This window comes from Pseudopipra pipra, chromosome Z, assembly GCF_036250125.1.
Source record: "Pseudopipra pipra isolate bDixPip1 chromosome Z, bDixPip1.hap1, whole genome shotgun sequence".
NCBI classification, from domain to species: domain Eukaryota; kingdom Metazoa; phylum Chordata; class Aves; order Passeriformes; family Pipridae; genus Pseudopipra; species Pseudopipra pipra.
In genome coordinates this window covers 466,490-488,498 of record NC_087581.1, presented here as the reverse complement: position 1 = coordinate 488,498, position 22,009 = coordinate 466,490, and the positions used below count along the sequence as shown (strand labels likewise).

Here is a 22,009-nt window from a genome sequence, read left to right as displayed (position 1 = left end):
CAGTATTTCCTTGATCTACCATTCCAAACCTTTATCAGTCTGTCTGTCAGAGCAATGCAGAGACACTGCCAAACCCACACCTTCCTCTCTTGGAGCACATGGGACTTTTGAACTCCCCCTCCTCTGCCAGGCAGTATTCTCACCCCAGATCACCAGCCATGGCACTGGCAGTGCTGCAGGGACAGTGTGGCTGAAATCAAAGGAACCCAGCCACGGGTGCTCAGTACAGCAACAGGAGCTTCCCCTGCACAAGCAGGCTTCCTAATCCCATCTCTGTCCTACAGAGCACCTTTCATTACAAAAACACCCCACAAACCCCCTGCCTGCTGGAATGCTGAATCTTCTCATTACCCATGTAAATATTCCATACCCCTCTAGGCAATTATCATTGTTCCAGAGCTCTAAGGATCACTCTGCACTGAGAGATGACAAGAACATGGACATTTCTTCAATGTCCAAGCCATTCTGTAAGTCCAGATGACTTTATATTAACTGAGAAAGATACTGTTTTTGTGGCATCAAGCAGTCCCAGTTTCTCACTAAGATAAATGCTCCCTAAGAGAAATTCTCACTGAGATATGCTAAGATAAATGTATTATTTACACAGCATCCTCTGATGACCAATGTACTATTGTCCTGCTTTCTCTGGTGAACCCTTCGTTGCAGATCTGTATTGAATCTGCTACAAGAAAACCTGACGTATTTCTGAATCCATGTCACATAAATATTGTTACTCTCTAAAAACACCAAGAATATGTGTGTTTTCTATGGCAGCTAAAATACTTTACTCTGCTTTCACAGAAGAACTATCTGGTAAAGATCCAAATTTCAGCCAAGTCTCTGGGCAAAGACCGTACTCACTCAAATTCATACCAACACACCTAATAGTGTTAGTTGTGACTGTACACACCCAAGTATTTCTTTGAGACACAGCAAAAGTATGATTTTCAGTCCTACACAAATGCAGCCACGTATGGTGGTTTTGGTTATGTTTTATTTAATTGCAGTAGTCGGTGTTTAACTCATAACTGCTCAGAACACTGTCTGGAGCCTGGAGGCAGCTGTGCTGAGACAGGACATTACACCAAGGCCACTGGTAGCTCAAGGGGTCCCAGCACGGGGCTGGTTACTCAGCACCCACTCCTGCCCTGCAGCTACACCAACGTGGGCACGGCACACGTGCCTCCTCACTGCCCAGAACCCCAGGTTATCTCACAGTAAACACGGGTGTTGTCTCACAGGAAAATACTTTGAAAACTTCTGCACCAGAGGGTGGTATTTCTCCTTCCCACATTTTTTTCTCTAAAAACTTGTGGGATAACACACTTAATACCAATACAGCAGATATCCAGAGTCAGGCTTGAGAAAGAAGAATTTCTCCAGTATTCAAAAAGATATCAGCCATGACCAAGCTTAGAGTTACAGAGAGAGCTTTGCAGAGTTGAAAGACAAGCAGCCATCCCATTTCCCTATATTAAAATAATCTCATTTCATCCCACTGAGAATCCCTGCACATCAACGTCATTTTTCATACACCAAATAGTTTTCTGCATCTGTTCTGAAACAACTGTTAGTAATGTAATTGTAAATCACACAGTTCCAGGAAATGCCAGAGGCGGGAAGCCAGATCCCTGCGAGCCCAGTTCCTGTAAACCCCACAGTGTGCCCTGGACAGGGTGGCTCGGGCCCAGGCAGGAGCTTTAGGGCCACAGGGCCAGCCTGGGGCCCTGCCCGACCTGCTGCAGCCGTGGGCAGTGCCCTGGCACTGCCCCACACCCCGGGGCAGCAGGGAGGCTGCCAGGCGTTCATGGGCACCACGCACAGGCAGCCTGGGTGCTCCATAATGCAGCACAGAGGAACCAAACGGGACTGCACTGCCTGAAACACAGCCTGGCAGCTCTGCTCAGCACTGGGCAGGCCAGGAACTCCAGACACTGCAAGGGCTGGCAAAATCCTACCACTTACTCTGCAGGCATTTAAGACAGCACGTGGATTAAAACTGGCAAATTTAAAGAAAACACCACTTCATAAGAGGAGCACTCAGCTGTGGAGTCTGTGACTTATTACAGTAGTACTTAATAAAGTTTCATTTTAGTCTTTTTATAATCAAAAATAAATTCATAAAGGAATACAATAAGCATATCTATATTGAAAGAAAACTAATCAGAAACAGATTGGCAGATCCAAGCACAATTCACTTGTCCTATGTGAAGCATCTTACACAAACAGTGATCTTAATCTTTTGGTTTTCTGTAGTGAGAGCTATGGGAGTCTGAAACAAGTTTCAAATGTTAGTATCTCATGTCCTCTCACCCAAGATACCATCCTGAATTAAAACAAGGTATCATTTACCACTGGGCAGAAATGCCTTCATCTGGTATCAGACACACATGCCTCTGGCATTTACTGGAACTGTGGGATTTACAATCACATTACTAACAAGTTTGTTGCCATTTTGCTTTGATGCAGGTTTAAACAACTTAAATATGTTAGAAGAAACAGTGATAAACTGAATTCTTCTGAACTCTGGTTATTACATCACATGGTACCTTGTTTCTCTCCTCTGCCTTCTATTTTCTTGAGCCTGCGAGTTGTTACCGTGTGCTAGTGCTCTGTGCACACCACAGAAAAAACACAGTCAACACCTGAGTGTCTGCTCTCAACAGTGCACTGTACCAGCGAGGAGGAAAAGGAGGAGAAGGGGTGCAGGGAGAGGCACCAGGCTCAGAGCTGAGGGCTGAAGTGGTCTGCACACACATCAGCACCTTCAGCGGAGTCCAGCAACGTTCAACACCTCTGCACAAACACCTGTGCCCTGTGTCACCACCTTCAGCAAACCACCACATTATGCACAACTTTTCTAGCTACAGGAAAGAACCACTTCTGCTTTAAGCCAGAAAGAGATTACATATTGGGAAAAAAGCTTATATAAACAGATAAAATCGCTTTTTCCCAACTTTTCAACCAGATGTTCTGAAAATCACCACGTAAGTGCTGATGAGTCTTAGCAGCTCGTTTCGGAATCACATTATCTTAATTCACAGTAAAAATGCAGATGAGCTAAGCAGATTAAAACATGAGAACGAGCAACACTCCAGCCACCTGTGCGAATCATTTGTGTAATTACATTTTGTAATCACTCTTTCCTAGCGCACAGTGCTTAAAGACCTGCTGCTGCAGGTTCAGGGAAATGCAACCTTCGCCCAACAAACTGCCAGCTGAAAACTCCTGAAAGCATTCCACCACCCCCACACTGGCAGCTGTCAAGAGGTGATTTTAAGACTGCAAGCACAGGACAGAATGCAATTTCACAGGTCATTCAAAGGCAGGCAAGGGCAGAAGAAGATGAATTTTGCTTACTTTGGTTCGCCTATCTTGATACCAGGGTGTTGTGTGTAGGCATGGGAGTGTGTGCTGGGAGCAGATTTAAATGCCATGGGACAGATAGGACACTTGTAAAAGACTTCACAGTGACAACCTTGAATGTGAGACTTGAGAGCCGCCACGTCCGAGTAGACGACGTTGCAGTGCACGCAGCTGTGGAGAGAGCAGAGAGTCAGGGCTGGGCCCAGTCCACAGGGACAAACTGCAGAAACTCCCTCCTTCTGTCCATTCAAACAGCCCAGCACAAATCAACAGAACACTGATTTGGAGATCACAAAGGAAGGGGTAAGAAATTTCACACATTTTAATTTGAGAACCTAAGAGATATGAGGTCAGAACATGTTTTTGTGTTATTACAGTAAAACAGGAAGAGGGGTGGACAGAGGAATATTCTATTGATTGCAGAAAGAATGCTTAAATCCTCTGCACATTTGTAAAGAGATTTTACAAACTGAATTTTTATCACATGCAGTGGATTGTTTAAGGTGCACCACAGCAATTTAGAAATGACCACCAAACGGAAAACCAGTAAGGAAAATGTTTGCACCATTTCCCTTGTTTAGATTTAATGAAGACATACTGGTAATGATTTTCTGTACATGTAATCAAATCAGCACTTGGATTTAAACTCGGGGAAACTAAACTGAATCTCTACAATCATATCAATATATCGGATTGGAATTCAGAAAATACTTTGCAAAAACATACTTCTGCTGTGTCGAATATTTGTGACCTTTCCGCATCTATTCTAAAATGAAACAATTAAAAAATTGAATTAATATTAGAACATAAGGATGTTTTTACACAATGGTCTCTTTCAGTGCCCTACATCTCCAGTAGTAAATGCTACCAAATCAGTCCAAGAACATACTGCAATCAGCAATTAAAAAATACCCTGTCAAATGAACCAATTTCGCATTGACCAGTACTTTGCACTAAGGATTTTACAATTTAAACACAGAAGGCCTCTGCCCTTCCAGTATTTTGTCATCTATTATGGCAGTATGATTGTTGTCAAATCAGTTTTTAGATGGTTTTAGTGCCCTGATGATAGCAATAAAGCAGGAAATACACATTGCATTCAAGGATCCCATTTTCCTCTTAAAATTTATCACCCTTGAATTTTATGAAGCATCATCCTTTCTTTTCTGGGCACTTAATTTACATTCTTAATAGTATTCATCAAGTTTACACCCATCTAGTCTCTGCTTGCCAATGCATCCTCTCAAGTAGATTGTCCTGGTCTTCTGGGGGTCTGTTCAGATCATCTCTGCTCATGCAGAGCTGAACCCTTCTCCCCAGCTGCACACAGTGTGATCCTCCCATTACCACATCTGCTCCCCAGGTGTCACCTCTGCAGAGCATTTCCCACCTCCCCACCCCAGGTCTTGCCTTTCTGCTCTCGTGCTGATCTAACTGCTCCTCAGCATCCACCACTGTCTATGACAACACTTGGTAAGGCCCAAGCCTTCGCCTCAGGGACTGCTCTAACAGCTTGCTTGTTTTCACCTTGGCAGGATGCAGGTGAACTTTCAGGTTCAAGTTTTCCCCTGGTTTAGTCCAGACAACTGGCCTAAATCACTGGAATCGAGCAGAAGCCCTTGGCAGAGGCCCTTTGGAAAGGCAGGCCAGGGTGTGCTGCTCCTCAGGCAAACCCCCTGCAGTGCTGAGGGGTCTGAGGAGGGAGACATTAACATTCCCAGATACTGCTTTTCTTTGCCTGGGTCACTTTGGTTTAGTCTCACCAGATCAAGAAATTCTGAATCAGTGTGGCACGAGATGTTTATGAGACATCTTGGAAAGTTCAGTGAAGGATTTGTGAGCGTGCTGGTGTTACTGGGGCAGAGGAGTCCCTGGAGGCGATTCTGTGCATGAGCCCTAGAGACACAGGCCAGAGGGAAGGGCAGTGCAGTGCAGGGAGCAGAGGCAGGAAATGCAGGACAAGACAGACTACTGCTTGGGAGAAAAGGGGAAAAGAGAATAACCCAAAGACATGCAAGGAGCTTGGAGCTGTGTCAGGCCATGGATTCAAGCTGAAAACAGGCGCCTGATGCAGTAAAAGTGCTTTCTTCCCTTAGTGGAAGATTGCACAGCCACTCTGGAAAATGAACTGTGGCACCTTAAAGGGGGAAGGAGCTACCAGCTGTAAGATTTAAAATCCCCCTTTTCCAGTGAGACAGGGTGAAATGGAAATGTTTTAGGAGTGCTGAGCAAAGCTCGGTGGTACAGGCGGCTCTTCCGATCACCTGCTGGGCTGCCTGCCATTCCCTGCAAGGAGAATTCAAAGATGAAAGATTTTTTCAAGCCTTTCAAAGTGTAACATTTCTATGAAATGCCTCTGCTCCCCATTTTCTCACTGAGTTGCCATTACAAGTAAATGTAAAAATAAAAGAGAAACTGAAGAGTAGCAAAGGAGAACCAAAAGACCAGGCTGTTTGAGTGAGAAAGGTAATCTGCACGTGATGGAAAGCCAAGGAGTCCTGACTTCCCACAGAAACGAGAACAACCAGGCAGGTGCAGTATGCCCATCAACACCATGACAATACATTCTGGAAGTAAATACTGAAAATGACTGTTCTACCAGAGAGAACAATCCAGAATTCAATAATTTGAAAAAACTCAGAGTTTTTTTAAAAACCTGAAATTAAGGCAATGCATCTGAATTCTCTAGACTTTATAAGCAGTGAAGTCCTGAATCTGTGTGACACTAGCTAATATTCTGATTTAATCATATACAAAAGTGGATGCCCAAACAAAGCAGAATCCTAATGTATTTATTCCAAAATCTGTAACACTAACAATACTGTTGCCATGACAACCTTAAGCCCATGAAGCCGTATTCTCCAAACAATACTTATGAAACTGGAAATTTACTTTTAAAAGCATAAACTGTACACAAATTGACAACAAAAGCAATCATGATACTGACCGAAACCCAACTCTTCGGGTATAATGCAGGCAGTTCTTAGTGACATGGGTCTGGAAGTGGACAGATCTGCAGATTGCTCCACATTCAGGGCACGTGTATGGAGATTTATGCTGATGAATTCTCTGGTGTGATGCAAAACTGCACTGGTTAGGAAGCAGCATCTGGCAGATATTGCATGTCTTCTAAACGATAAACCAGAATAGATGAGACAATAGGTTTGGTTGAGCTCTGCTAACGTCTGTGTCAAACACTGCAATACAGCAAATAAAGGTTAAAGGCACGGCTGGGACGGGCCTGAAGGAAGCAGCAAGTACAAACACAGGCCCTGCTGACAGAGCTGGCAGGGGCTGGCTGCCAGCCCCACTGGTGTTCTGGGCCATCCTGACACCACAGAGCTCCTTCATTTCACCACTGACCACAGGAGATGCATGTGGCTTTACAGAAATATTACTCAGGTGCCTCCCAAAATTACCTTGATAGCACAAGGGGCCTACATACAACTTGAGAGTCAAATTATTCTATTATTTCTTATGACTTGGGACTTGTGAATCTCACCAGTGACTTACAAAGAATTAAAATCAAACCCAAGACTCTTTCCTGACATGGGTATTTATAGGAATGTTCTCTGTGGCAGATGGACTGATGTGCACTCTCTGCAAGAACACAGACCAGAACAAGAACTCCAGAGCTGCATTATAAATCATTTACTAACATATGCCTGAAGAAATCCCAAAATAAATGCTCTGTGAGCATGATGGCCTGGTGTGTTTGAACACAGTCTCCATCCAGAGGTCTCCAACAGCTACAGCTAGAAGTGGGGGACTCACACCCCCAGGCTGACTAGAACTGGTTTGGGGTCTCCAGTTTAGCTTAAAGGCAAAATCCTGACTGGCCATGACTCTGCCACATTTACTGGGCTTCAGTATCATTCCCCAAATCCATCTTTGGCCGTTTCTGTGTTAACAAGCTGCAATACAGTAACTGGGGAATCTGCAGCATTATTTCATTGTGTAAGAAAACAGCAAAACAGAACTTCTTATTCCAGCAACAAAAAGGTCTGAGCGTTTCACAGCCCTTCCAAAGCCTCTGGCCTGCAGCACTAGCGAAGGACACTGGGATGTGATGGCACAGAAGAGCTGTACAGCATTCCAGCCCCAGCTCAGTGACCTCTCTGAGCCTGCAGAAAGCCGCCTGCCAGACTCGTCTGCTGACCCAACATGCCAGTAATGCTCTTGGTTAAGGCCCCTGCTCTGCTATTTCGATGAGTACAGAAAATGTTTAATTGTAACTGATTACAGTAGAACAAGAAGCATCTACTGTGAAATTCTGACATTCAGCACATTTGCTTACCATTTTATTTTGGGCTTATGGTGGCATTAACTTCAGTTCTCTCATTCCAACCCACACCAAAATAAAACAGTTTGTGAAAATCATCACCTGCCTGCATTTAAAGTCAAAGTTTCAGAAAAAAAAAAGGGTTAGAAGGAAAAATGGTGGAGGTGGAAAATAAAGATACACAAGAACGCTGAGCATGAAGGAAAATGAGCTATGCAGTTTCCATGGGAGCTATACACTCCTATCTGTAACTAGGATAAATATTAAACCTCATTAGCCCAGATTTGCTACTTCTTCTCCCTAGTAAGTAGATGGGGGTTTCATTTAGCCAGAAAACCTGTCAGCGAGTGGCCCCATTCCCTTTAACAAGAATATTAATGGAAATAAAACATTACAGAAAGGTAACAACTTTATAGGGAACATATTTTCATTGCTAGGGCTGTTCTACCATTGTTTATTTTAAATGAAACATTCTACCTTCATAACAGGAGTTTCAGGAGAACGAGAACACTTACTTACTGCTTAGACTCATTGAAAACACATTTTCCTTTCAAGAGCATTTCTCTTTCAGGAGACATTTTCCTTTCAACAGCAATTAGATGGGCAAAAGCACCAGACAGAGGGAGAAAGGGAAGGGCAAAAGGTTTAGTTTACCTGTCCGTAAAGACAAGGGCCCCCCAAAAGTGAGCACGTCACTTTATCTTCGTTCTTCTCTTTTTTTTTTTTCCATTTTAGCCTCATCCTCCCAACCTATTCTCAGAATATCGCTCTGTCTCTCATCCACTTGCTTTATCTTGGGGCCTTCTTACTTGCTTGATTTTTCCAGTACCAAGAACAACAGGGTTTTTGCAAGGACTACTGGATCTTAGATGGGATGCTACCTAACAGATCTGTTATGGGAAAGAATCCATCTGCCACCAGGAAGCACCAGCAAAGCAGGCAGGTAAAAATCCAAAGTACTGAGTATTAAGTAACTCGAGCTGGTGCAGAATATACTTGTGGTCAGCCATTAGATACTGTTCAGAACTGCAGCAAGGTCTAAGGATGGAACACATCCTGCTATCAGACTCAGGCAGGCAGCCCTGCAGTACCTTACAAGAGGAGGTCACTGGAATGGCATTCTGCTGGGAATGCAGGCTCTCAGTCTGACTCTGCTAGCCAGTCAGGAAAGGAGGAGCTGAGGCACAGCCATATCAGCCACAGCCAAGGTTGTTTCCACATGCAAATCTCTTTACATTCCAGCCTGCAGAGGTGGTACAGAACAGGTCCTAAGTGCAGCAAATAGATCCTGACAGGACCCTGCCTGCGCTCCTGTGACTACCTGCATTTCTTCCTAACTGCAGGACCTAAGTCTATCCTGTACACTGCTGTGGGATTCCCAGGAATATTCCCGGGGCATTACTGGCTTGAGCACGCATGCAGGTTTTCAGCTTCCCCCATAGCAAGAAGCTGGATCACCAAGCTCAACTGAATGCTTTGAAACACAGCAGAATCCCTTTTAATTGGCACGCCCCAACAGAGATCCAACTGTATCGTTTAATTAACCACCCTGGCTCCTACAGGATTATAAAATACATCGCACACTGATTAACAGGAAGTTTTATTGAATGACGGATTTCTTTCAGGTTAGGCCACATACATTAGCAAAGAATTTTAAAATGGTTTGTAAGTTTAACTCATTAGCACTCGTAAGAGGAAAGGAAACCCAGCTAACTAAACCAGTGGGCACACCACAGCAAGGAATGGTGCCAGGGAACAGGGCTTTGCACTTTTTAAGGAAGACCTGAGGCAAACAGCAGGCATTGCTGTCAGCAGTCAGTGTGCCATTTGTCACTGCCTGAGTCCCTGCAGGTGAGAGGAATGCCTCGCTCACTTAGGGGCTAGATGAGAACTCTCAAAGCTGAGGACCAATCAAGAACAAATCACTTAAAGCTACCATTCAGGTTGAACAGACGGGCTGTTAATGAGGGTGCCAATTAAGTGGATTCCACGGGCTAGTCAAATTCCAAAGCACAGAAAGAATCATTAAAGTATTATTAGTAAAACCTATTATTACTTTCAGGATTAAAATGTTCAGCTGGAAGAAAGCTAATGCTAAATTTTAGCAAAAATATAGTGTCAATTTCAGACTTCAGGGCCTAAAAAGATTCTAAGAGAAGTCTTATTTAAAAAGTGTTGGCATTGACTATGTAAGTGCTTGCAAGACTTTTTGTGGTTTTTGTTTCTCATTTTAATCACGGAGGTTCAGATAATTAACAGCTAAATGGAAGTAAAAACATATCCAAAGTCTCCTAGGCTTATAGATGAAACATTGGAATGTAAACATAGGATACTCTACTTGTCCACTCGTGTCTGCAGCCTGCTGGAAATGAGTTGCAAGAGATGTCTCATCTTGGAAAACTTCATTGCACTCCAAACACTTTAGACTATGCCTACAGAGTTTCGATGGATCTTCGTCTAGCGGCATAGCTGGAATGACAGGAGAGCTCGCCGGGGCTGAGATCACTGTCCCAGTTAAGCCAGACTGCATCTTTGTTACGGAGTGCGTGCCAGCTCCCACCGCGCTCTGGAGCAGGGATGCAGCAGTATTGCTGGAAGGAGATGCTATCATTTGATCTGCTGGGACTGGTTTGAGGATCAGGTGGGAACACTGCATCACAACGCCCTTCTCCTTGTGTCCACGAGCGTGTGACAGGAGACTGCATTTATTGTAGAAAACTAAATTCTTTGTGCAATGGTTGCAAGTCACTTCAATCCGCACGCTCCTCCTGTCATAGTGCTGGGTCAGGCTCTTCTCGAGAGCAAACGAGTCACCACACTCCAAACACTTGTAACCTCGTGTAGGTAGCGTGATTCCGGCATTGGCAGGGGGACTGAGGTTTGGGATGTAAACTGGTACGGGATTGACGCTGCTCAGCACCTTGTTGAACGCTTCCACTACAGAACTCTGTAGGGATGACACCACCTGCACTCGAGACACTTTTTTCGAAGGCTGTGAGGCTGCTGCAGAAATTATTGCCTGCTTGATTTGCTGCTGGGGTTTGGTTAGCACTTGGCGCAGTTCAGAGGTGGTTTGAGCACCCTGAGGCAGAAGGTTAAGGTTGGCGAGATGGACCGTCTTTGGCACGAGTTTGGCACTGGCGAGGCTCGACGCCGGCACCACCACCGTCTGCTGCTGGATGGCGTTGGCGGCTTTGATGATGGCGCTGCTGGCGCTCTGCACGGACGCGGCAGAGATGACAGTGGCCTTCACTGTGGTGTTGTTAGCGAGCTTCAGGTTGATCACCTGGGAGCCCGCTGTCTTCACTGCGGACACGGGCAGGAAGGCGGTAGCCACGGGTTTGATAGTGACCTGTTTGGGGGCAAGCTCTGTAGATCCAACTGCATTGGTGACAACCGAGGACTGGAGAGGAGCTCTGGGAGGAGAGGAGAGAACAGCAGCAGAAGTTGGCGAGGACAGCAGAGATGTCATGGAAGTTACCATGGAAGCACTCTGCTCTGGCTTTTTACCAGAGTCCAAATCAACTTCTGGCAACACTCTAGTAACAGTTCTCTTGATCTCCCCAGAAGAAGTCTTGATGGTTTTTATACGAACCTTAGGAATTGCTGGTGTCGACCCTGCAGGGGAAGACGGAGACCCTTTGCTGCTGTTCTCACTCGATACACTCCTGGGACTGTCAGGTGGTTTGACAGATGGTTTCTTGGCACCATCAATGAGACTCTGAGACTCAGGGGACTTTTCAATAGCCCGGGGACTTTCACTTATGTCTTTTGGTAACGGAGAAGACTCTCCTGAGTTAGGCTGTAAATCCTTACTGCTATCTGTAGCTGCCTTTTTAGCACTCAGGGCTGCGATTGCAGCAATGCAGGAAGAAAGCTTTGCTGATGACTTTGCTTTGGACTGGGAAATGCTGGCAAGATTTGTGTCACTTTTTTCAGTACTCAGTTTTCCATCAAGTACTCTGTTTTCAATAAGCTTGTCAGAATTGTCTTTTAACAATTTGTCCTCTGTTTTTCGAGCTTTAAAAGGCTCAAAGACGCTTAAATTGACAGAGTTTGTCTCTGTCTCTCGTTTAGCAACTTTATTTTTATCTATACTACTTGAAACTGGGATTCCAGGTTTAATCAAGTTCTCCCCTCCAAGTGCCTTTAGTTTGTCATATTCCTGCTGAGATAGAGATCCTGCCAAGACGTTTGCTCTGAAATTTGCACGCATGTCCTCTTTATCCGGGGGGTCATCCACCTCAATCCTTTCATCATCATCAAATTCTTCAGCACTCGATATTGGGCTGAACTGGTTGAAAGCTGAATCCTTCAGCGTAGTCTCAGAAGCTGACCCATCATCTTTAAGTGACTTCCCTTCCTCTTTACTGTAGCTCTCGAGAGCTGATGATGTTAGAAAGCCATTGTGCAAGCCATTGCCTGTGGAATGGTGGCCATCCTTGTCCACGCCCTCGGAGGAGTCGATGGTACGCACGTTCTTCACAATGACGCTCACGCCAACGTCGGATGATGACGGGGCATGAGAATCTTCCTCGGGGTGAGCGTTCTGTTTTATGTGGCTGTCATGGTCATCATGGCCAGATTCAATAGCTGCTTTGGGATCAACCATGTCTGGTATGTCAAAGGCTGCAAGAAGATCATCAAAATCTGGGGTCTTCATATCCCCCATGGTCACGTATTTGATTGGAAGCAGATCTGTAAAATAAGCAGATGGGCATTACTTTAAGCTCTAGTCTTACACCAAGAGCTATAGTAATTCATCAGCTCCACACACAGCAACCTGGCCATTTCATTCTGGGCCCAAATTTCAGTGACTTTCTTCCTGTGCCCTCTCCTACACTCCCTCCTATCCTGGCCAACATGCACTGTGATTACAGCAAGATACCTGGATGTTTGTGAAAATAAGGGGAGGCATTTGCAATTTCTCCTGTCTTGATTTTCCTTAACATTTGCACTATCAACCTGATGAGTCTTCTTGAGATGGTAACAATCTGTAACACTCAGGTATTCATCAGTTCATCAGCATTGGCTACCTGGAAGTCATTATGAACTTTAAGAAGGCAGAGGAGGAAGATTTTTCCAGGATACTGAAATACACACAGACATTTCAGGCAACACCTTCACAGAAATACAGAAGGGTTTTGAAATTTGTTGACATGGTTCACTTAATAGTTTTGTGGCTTTGTCTAACTTATTAAGTCCTAAGTACAAAAATAAACACATGCATAATATCAAAATTACAAAGCAAGTTTCTCTAAGAATTAAATGGAAAAGATTCCAGAGACCAGAGCATATAAAATCCATGTAAATCCACACAAAGCCTTGATGCAGTTACTCTTGATCTGAGGTACTAATTATTTGCATTCTGGCTGTGCATCTGTCATACCTGTCTTTCTGCAGTTGTTGTAAATACTCAAAAAGGACTAGAAAGTCACCCTAGCCTGAAACCTCCTCTAATTACATATCCTGGAGTTTAATTAACATTTATCAATAGCAATGAATCAAGGCCTGCTTACCCACTGTTTCCTCCAAGTATATTTAAGATCAGAACTGCCCAGCAGAGGAGACCCATCTGTCCTTTCCTGAGGAACTCCTTCAGTTGGGCTCATTCCAAACCAGGAAAGTATCTGCACAGAATTCCAGGCTCTCCTGAGCTGAACTCCCAAATGCCCCCCCAGGGAGAACACTGCACAGAGCTGCAGGGCTCTGCAGGAGGGACCCCCGTGCTCTGACAGAGCTCCAACCAACACAGAGGGCTTTGCTCCCTGGGGGACCCAAAATTACTGCTGCCCTTAGCAAGAGCTCCTCTCATTCTTCAAAATGTAAAGCAATCAAAGTTAAACAAAAAGGGACAGAGGACATGGCCAGTCATGACATGCAAAGAGGTGAATTCTAACCTGGCCCCTTTATTCATCTCTTCCTCGCTGTTCTAGCGCACCCATCTTAAGGTTCAGGATTTAAACCCCAGCTGCCAGGACTCTGCAGCCACATTCCTCCCTATTTTTTTTTTCCTCTCTCCAAAAACCTTTCAGTAACTCCTTCTTTTAAGGAGATAACTCTGCCTTTTATTCAAGATCAAAATCAACTGACACCTTGGCTGCCAGACAAGCTGTTAGCCTATTCCTTCTCTGGGCCAACATGATGCCTGTAAGTGCTTCAGAACAGGAAATGAGGCAAGCTCCTGGTTCCCCAGGAAATCAGGAGTTTCCAGAAACTGGGATTTCTTTGAGAAGGGCTCTGAGAATGCTTGAAAAAAGTTAAACAGAAAACCAGTTTCTTTAAAAATTGAAGCATTACTTTGCTTACTTATTATTCAGTGATAAAAGTAACAAGGAAAAAAAATCTGCCTATGGAATTCCAATAGGAATTACACAGCTAGGGAGCCATGGAGCAGTGAGGTGAAATGCTTCTGGGTTCTGCCCAGAAGACACCACCAAGTCTTACAAACTTAAGATAACAGATCTGAATATACCTTTCTCCATGACTTCCAAGAATCTCATAGGTTTTAGCCAAAGGAAGGTACTTGGCTGTTCCACTGCCTTCCTTCTCCCAGTCCACGTGTGGTAACACATTCCAGGGAAGCACTCGCTTGGAGAGTTATGTCAAAACAAGAACCAGCCCATGAGAACTCTTCTGACCGTGGAAGAAGCAAGCAGGACAAGCAGGGCTTAGAAGTAAACATCTGCTTCTGAAGGACTGATAAAGGCAGATAAAGGCTTTTTGTTTTCCTGCATGGAATTGCTGTCACTCCTCCTCAAGCCCTGTATCTGTACCCGTTTCAGATGGAAGGACTCCAGACACATGAGGAAAAACAAACCTACCCTTTCATGTGCTCTGCCGAGGTGGGGGGGACCAGAGAAACACACAGACTTTTTTCACTTTCTAAGTAAGATTTATCTTGTAACTCTGGCTTTAGGACACCTGCAGCTGGGGCACAGCATTCTCCACAGAAAGACCAAGCTGCCTAGAAATCCTGGCTGTAATGAAAGGACACTTTTTGGAGTAAAGCTGAGCAACTGTAAACACTCAAACCAGAGTCATTTTGGGGAACCTGAACAGCCTGATGATGACAAAAAACCAGAATGCTCTGGGGCAGCTCCAAGACAGGTCCTATCTCCAGACCACTCAAACTCCTAATTTTTGTCAGGTACAAGAACAACTTCAAGCTTTCCAGCCTAGCAAGGACAAATAATCCTCCTTCCTTTCCAATACCTTTCCAGTTAATATTCTCTATGCATGAAGTTTTCTCTTGTTTCTGGATCATAAGTATGGCCTTACATGCTCAATTTTTATTCTTTTATTTACTTGCTAACCTTTGAAGAACCAACCAACTTTTCCTCTTTGACACCTACCCTCCCATTCATCCAGTCCTTCCAAATTGCTGAGCCACAACTCCAATGACTTTATACACTTGCTTTAGCTGTATCAGCCCTGTCTTTTCTGCTTTATTAAATTCCTACCCTTTGCCTTCAAATCCCATGTAATTGTCTATACTTACAATATCTAACTCCTTGCTTTTGGTCAAACAACTACTCAACTTCAGCTTCCCTCAGCAGCAAATCTATTGAAGGAAATGGGAAACCCCCCAGCTCTAATCTTCATTTCCCTATGGCATTCATGTTCTTGGGACCACAGTCCTTTCCCTTCCCTAAACTCTTTGCACTGTTCTTCCCTCTGTTTGTGGTTGTGGACTCTTCAGGGCAGAGACCTTTTCTTTTGTATGTTCTTCTGAGCAAACCAGTGTTCTTTTCAGCCCTGTGAAACCAGAGACACGGCTTCTCAGGGTCTGGCCCATGGCAGTGTCTTGGTTCTGGTATAGCCATACACAGCTATTAGTACAGTTACACTACTCCAAAGCAAAATTCCAAAAGTCTGGAATAATTACTCTTATGTCCAAACAAAAGTAATGAGAGTAATTAGATCAGGCTCATTCTGGAACAAAATGCCTACACGGGGAGCAATACCAGCCTAACTAGCACAAAAACATACTTTTTCTTTACAGTTTCTGTATTGTTATGCCAAGAAACTTCATCAGGTAGAGAAGACTTAAGTGATTCAATCAGAATTACAATAACATATATCCCAACATTAGGCAAACTTCAGCCTAATAGGCAGAATATGAGCAGTTCATGAGCTATTCAACAAATATTAGTAGTTATGACTGACTCACACTTCCAATCATTTCCTCTGAAAGCCAAGCCCTGTAAAGACAGGCAGAGCAATGTGCTAACCTAACCACAACCCCTTCTTCAGGAAACAGGAACCACATCTCAAATCACAGCCTCGCTGCTCTGACACCCTCAGCAGGCGAGGGGCACGTGCAAGAGGCCACTTCACCCGCAGCCAGCCATGGCTCTCACACTCCTTTGTGGGAGCTTCTTCTGCCCTGTGGAAGGGCACACGGCTTGCTACTGTTGCAAAACCCAAACACCTGCTTCCAGAAATCCCAGAAATTCCTTTCATAATAGGCATAGTAATTCTTATCCTAAGAATTTTTCATTTCTTAGGATAAAGGTCTCGTTTACCATCCACAGCATCAATAAGGTCATGCCAGTCCTAATGTGTCTCCACATCTTTGTGAAGTATGGGCTGTTTCACGGTGAAAATTTATATGAAGCAACTTACTCTTTCAATATTATACACCAAATCTATCTGCCTTCAAAAAAAGAGGAAAATCCAATTTGCCTCCATGCACAAGACTCAGTGAGTAAAGACTTAATCCAAAATTTTGACAGACAAAATAGTACTACTGTAGTTTATGACTCCTCAGGAGCCTCATCTTGTAGTCCAACCCATCAATGAACTGGGTATCTCAAGTCCTCTTTGGGTAGGAGAAAACAGGCAGGGAAAGAGAAGGGGAAGCCTCTGGAGTCTAAACCACCTCTAGCACAGCTTGAAAAAGAACCACACACAGCTGGTTGAAAGGTCAGGATGTTCAGCCTTTGGCTAGAAAAAAGACCAGGGATGTTTCAGCCCATGAGCAAGGAACCTCCCTCCCCAGAGCATGGAGCTGGACAGGCCATCCCCAGCTACAGCTGGCCACATGGAAACTACCTGGATGTATCCAGAGATCCAGGTTAGGGGCTGGGCCTAGACACTTCCCTAATTCCTCCTAAAATGGAATTGAATTCCTGAAAAACAAGGAAATCCACACACCATTCTTTCTGCACTCAAATTATAAACATGCCTTAATTTTGTGCTTCTGTATGTAAGATAGGCTGTAACAGTAACACGGGGATAATTCAGATGTACAGCCAGAATGGACAGAATTTTAAGATTCCAGAACTGCTGCAGATTCGAGTCCCATTCTGAGTGGCACTTCCCGCCCCTTTGCTGTAAGGTGTTTCTTTGTGAAGGGGGTGGAATTGTGGCAGCTGCAGCCAGTCTGAGCCACAGCTCTCCCAGCCAGGCAGTGCCCAACAGAGCAACAACAAGACCCCAAAACATCAGGGTCAAGTTTGGGTTTTTCTGAACACACGTTCCTGGCTCTCTGTATGCATATTTATATTTTAACACACAGTCACGTGATTAAGAAAACAACAGTTAGTTAATTCACTCCAAAGGGGCTTGGAATGTGATAAATCCTTACCCTCCTTCTGGAGATCAGATACCTGAGACCAGCAAAATGAGATCCTGGGTGCTGATATAGAGGACCAGCCCTCCAGCATCAGCAGCATTTTCTGCTGGAAAGCTGGCCTGTGTGCAAAATCCCAATCTCCTGGTGAAGAGCATTTACAGATATTATTAGACTGAAAAAATACAACTCACCAAGAGCACTGCAGACTCCAGCATCTAGTCAGGTTTCTATCTTACAGCCTACAAAAATCCTTGCAAATTCAAAATCTTCGTTGCTAAAAATAAAAATCTGTAGTACAGATAGCGTTCAAAAACCCAAACAAAACAGATCCATAGAATCTTGTATCAATTTGAGAACTCACAATTTTAAAGCTGCTTACTATTCTGGCAGAGAGAAAAAAACCCCTAAAAGGTGCTCTCATGTAACAGATGAGTTTTAGCTGACACTTGGAAGAGAACCCACGTCCTATCATCAGGAGATACCGCTCCTCTCATGCAACAAGAACTCCTGTTTGCCAGCATCGCTCTGCAACAGACGTCCACAGTCAGATACAGACCCTCTGCATCCCAGTGCTGAAGGACAGGAGCAGAAATCAGCACAGGGAGCTGTCAGGCATTTTGCTCCATCACAGGCTATTCACTGCCCTACCAAACCTGAGAAACAACACATCACAACTGCAGGAAAACCCACAGACCCAGAATTTCAGGCTAAACGTTAGCACGCTATTTTCACTTTTCTACAATTAATAGCTCGACACCTTATGTAATGTACTGCAGTCAGAAACAAAAAGGTTTCCTTGTATTGTCACTGGGATGCAGGCACCCTGCCTATCATCAGCCAGCTCACAACTTACCCAATATCCACAACCTCTCAAGGCTTTTAGGACTGTCTATCTGCTGAGCACAGAGGAGAGGACAGTCATTTCACACCACAACAGAGCACTTTCAATGTTCTGCCTCCATATTATCTTGATTGTAGACTACCCAACCAGCTAACACAGCTAGGACTGGGTAGATTTCTTAAAAATCACACTGGTTATGATTCTAGAGTAGCTGATTTCCTGTTATAGGAAGTAACAGTTCTAGCAAAGAATCCCCAAGGCAAAATGTTTAGTGATCCACTGTGTAAGCTCTAACAGCCTTTGTTCTTCCCTTTGCTAGATTCATTACTGCTTCCTCCTCTCTCCCCCTCTCCCTCTCTCTGAATCCTTCCGCTTTCACTGTAAGATACAAATGCCAGCTCGAATCTAAGTACACATTTATTTTTCATATGAGAAAAAACCCCACAAACCCCTGTCCATTATCCATTGCTTTGAGTTAAAAGCAGTCACCCCTCAGGAGCTGATGCACTGCCCATCCGGTTTCCTCTTCTGATTTCATTACTGCACAATATTATAATTCATGCCACTGATAATGTGCTGGAGCTCCATCCAACCCCCCAAAATACATCTTTCCACTTGGCTGCTGCAAAATCCTCCCCAGGTTACAGCAGTCTAAGAAAAGCCATCCATACTATTTATTTTGTATGGCTTTTTTCTCTCTAGGAGATATCAAGTACATGCTTAACACTGAAGACCTTAATTCAAAACCAAGTGGGTCACTCAGATGTGGCCAAACAATAACCTGTAAATAATCAGACAGCAAATTCTGCATGTGAGTCTGTAATACAGCACAGAACAGCTCACTGCCACAACTGGTCCACAATTTATGATTGTCACTGAGAGGCCTATTCCATATCACTGCATTGTGAAAACAATGTATATCTGGATATATTTCAATGAAAATAGTGTATTTAGCCAGGATATCACTAAGTCTTTAAAAATAAGAGCTTTAATCCTATTAAAACTGGAGGACCTTAATAGCATTTCTTCGGTAACACTTAAACAATTGTCTCCTTCCTAATGTGCCAAGTGTGCAATGAGGAGTCAGATTTACTTCTCACACACATGTACCTACACGCTATTGTTATAATCAGCACAAACCACCACGTCTCACCTTGTGAACCTTGACCTTTGAAAGATTTTTTTAGCCGGTGCTCAGTTACTGCCACAGCCGCATTACCTCTGCAAACACCAAAGGGTTAAAGGCAGCCACAATCAATAGGCCTACAAGGAAAAAAAAAAGGAAAACCAGTATGCCTTACAGCATCTTTGCAATGCTTTTATGCACAATTCTACAACAATACTGTTTCCTTTTGGCCTTACAGAAAGGCACAGCAACCCCCCCCTTAACGTCCCCTAAAGAAGCAAACCACAAGACAGCACCCTGTAAATAAAACCGCATGCAAAGCAGCATCCTCAGTCACAAGCATAACTACAATTACAAATCATTCAATCCATTTTATGTAGTTTAGTTTTAAAATAGACTGCACAACCAGTGTCCCACCCTTGCAAAGCAAAAATATTTTAATAAGGGTCATAAATCTCAGCTCTTGCCCATTCCTTAAGCATAAAAAGGCACGAAAAGCCAAAGTAATCTCAGTTACTGCAAATATGTACATTTACATACAGAACCCTTTATGACTACGTTAGCCACATACCAGTGCTGTGTGTCTAAAGTGTGCATTCACATACTGTTTTGGGATGGTATCTTTCTGCAAGCTCCTCTGCTTTTGGCTGCCATGAAGGGAGGAAGCTCTCCCAGTGTAGTAGCTCAGTGACTGCATTGTGTTCAGGAGCTGATCTGCCTCAAACCAGTTCCAGCCGGTTCTGGTCACCCTACATAAAAAGCTATGGCAACCCTCGCTGAGTTGCCAACAAGTCCCTGAAAATCGCAGGGGCTGTTTTTTGTGTGGCGTGGGGCCGGCGCAGCCCTGTGCCCCGGCTCCCCTCCTGCCCGGCCCACGCAGCCCCTGCTCCGCAGAGCCCCCCGCACGCTCCCTTCCTCGCCTCCCCCACTTACCTCCCACAACCTGGCTGAGAGCTGGGAGTGTGTGCGTGCCTGTCTGTAGCTAACAAAGAGACCGCAATAAAAATCCTCATAGGATCTCTCTTGCAGCACCAGGCAGGCTCGGCCACAGCCCTGGGAGACAGGCTGCTAACCCGGGCTGCTCCCCCTCTGCTCCCACAGCACGAGGGGTGGCTGCTCACACACGTCACATCTGCCCCCTCATGCCCACGGCCGAGGGGTGCCTGAGCGAGGGCTTCTCCCGTCCGCCCTCCCCACTCCTCGCTGCCTCTGGGGCCGCCCGAGTGGCATTTTCTGAGCTCTGGGCAGCATTACTAACAGAGTACCCACACGCGCGCCTCCCTCCCCTCAAGAAATCCATTTCCGCAGCAGCAAGATGCCTGCAAAATAGTTCCTTTGCCCCCTCCTCGCAGTACCGAGTTGGCCGCTGCGCTGATTTTTTTTTCCTTTTGCTATTCGACTATTCTAGAGGCCCTAAGAACCAGCGAGCTGCAGCCCCGCGGCTGGGCAGCCCCCCCGGCCGGCACCCCCCGGCTGGGGAGGCCCGGGCAGGCTCTGCGCGGCTCCCACCCCGCAGAGACCGTGCGGACCGAGCCGCCCGCTCGGCCCTGCGCCTCTGGGGCGATGCCCGGCCAGGGGCTCGGCTCCCCGCGGTGCCCAGGCCGCTCCGGGGGTCCGCACCCACCTGTGCCCGTGGCCGCTCTGCTCCTGCCCGCTCCCCTTCACCTCGGCCACGCTGGGCCTTCCTCCTGCATGGCTGACAGGCACACAGACCGAGACAGCAGCCACCCCGCTCCTCCTGGCTACTCACCCTTGCTCTGGGAACACCAGTAACCACCTCCGCCTACGCGCCGAGCCCCCTCCTCTCGGGGGCTGCGGGAGATGCTGCTCTGCAGGGCTCCCTCCGGGCGGGTGGGCAACCCCGGCCGGCCCCTCTGCCCTGGGCTGCACCTGCAACTGAGCAGAGGTCTCGGGCACAACCCTGCACACCTTCTCCGCATCCCTCATCCCCACCCCGTTCTGGGGAGAACCACCATGTTCTTCCGCTGCCTCGGCCCGTCTTCCCCGCACGGGCGGCCGCGGCCGGCCCTCCCTCGGCCCCTCGGCCCGGGGGGCCGCTCCCTCCTCCGGGCCGCCGCGGCCACGGGCACCTCCCCGCGGGCCCGCTCGCTCCCGGCCCCTGCCCGAGCGGGTCCTGCGAGCCCCGGGGACGCCCGGGGAGAGGAGGCCGCGGCCCCTCCGGCGACGGGCAGAGCGATCCGCCCCCGCCCGGCCGGCCCGGAGCCGCCGGCCCGGGCAGCCCCGGCGCGGGTGCCCGCGGGGCCGCGGCCGCCACCGGGCCGGGAGGAAGCGACCCCACCGCATGCAACCTCCGGTCCCCATGCGACACACCTGCTGCGGCCGGAGCCGGCGGGCTCGGGCAGGGCTACGGCCCGCGGCGCGGCCCGGCCCCGCGACGGAGGAACATAATGGCAGGAGGCTGCGGGGCTGGGCGGTGGGGGTGGGGGTGCTCGGCGGCACAGATGGGGAGACGCTCCCGTGTGATTCCGTGTGGAACGGCTCCCTGGAGAGTGCCGGGGGCGGGGAGGCTGCGGGGCCGCCGGGCGCCGCGGGGCCGGGGCCGGGTCGCGGCCTCCCGCAGCCCGGGCAGGTCGGGGGTCCCGCCCGGAGCGGGACCGAGCGGTGCCGGCGGGCAGGGCCGATCTCCCCGGGGCCGGGGCAGCCCCGGGAGGCGCTCCCCGGAGCCCTCCGGGCGCTCCCGGGGCCAGAGCGCTTCAGGCCTCGAAGGGCAGCGGGGGAAGACGCCCGGCCGCCGCTCCGCTTCCAGGCCAACAAAGGACGGGAGGAGCCACACGCTGCCACCTCCGCCGGCGC

General features: G+C 46.8%; 1 protein-coding gene across 3 annotated transcripts in view; it reads right to left on the bottom strand.

Moving 5' to 3' along the window:
- LOC135407088 (zinc finger protein 532) overlaps positions 1-21,937 on the bottom strand; it is a 30,355-nt gene extending 8,418 nt beyond the window's left edge. Inside the window, exons 1-6 of one of the 3 annotated variants that reach the window (XM_064641819.1) lie at positions 21,527-21,937; positions 20,946-21,091; positions 19,223-19,332; positions 9,987-12,346; positions 6,314-6,495; positions 3,361-3,537 (exon numbers count right to left, since the gene is read on the bottom strand). In XM_064641819.1, the coding sequence (XP_064497889.1) occupies positions 3,361-3,537; positions 6,314-6,495; positions 9,987-12,320 (2,693 nt within the window). In that variant the 5' untranslated portion in view covers positions 12,321-12,346; positions 19,223-19,332; positions 20,946-21,091; positions 21,527-21,937. Of the gene's footprint in view, positions 1-3,360; positions 3,538-6,313; positions 6,496-9,986; positions 12,347-19,222; positions 19,333-20,945; positions 21,404-21,526 lie in introns of those variants that run through there. The other 2 variants (XM_064641818.1, XM_064641817.1) reach the window with 2 other exon arrangements.
- Positions 21,938-22,009: the final 72 nt, after the last annotated feature.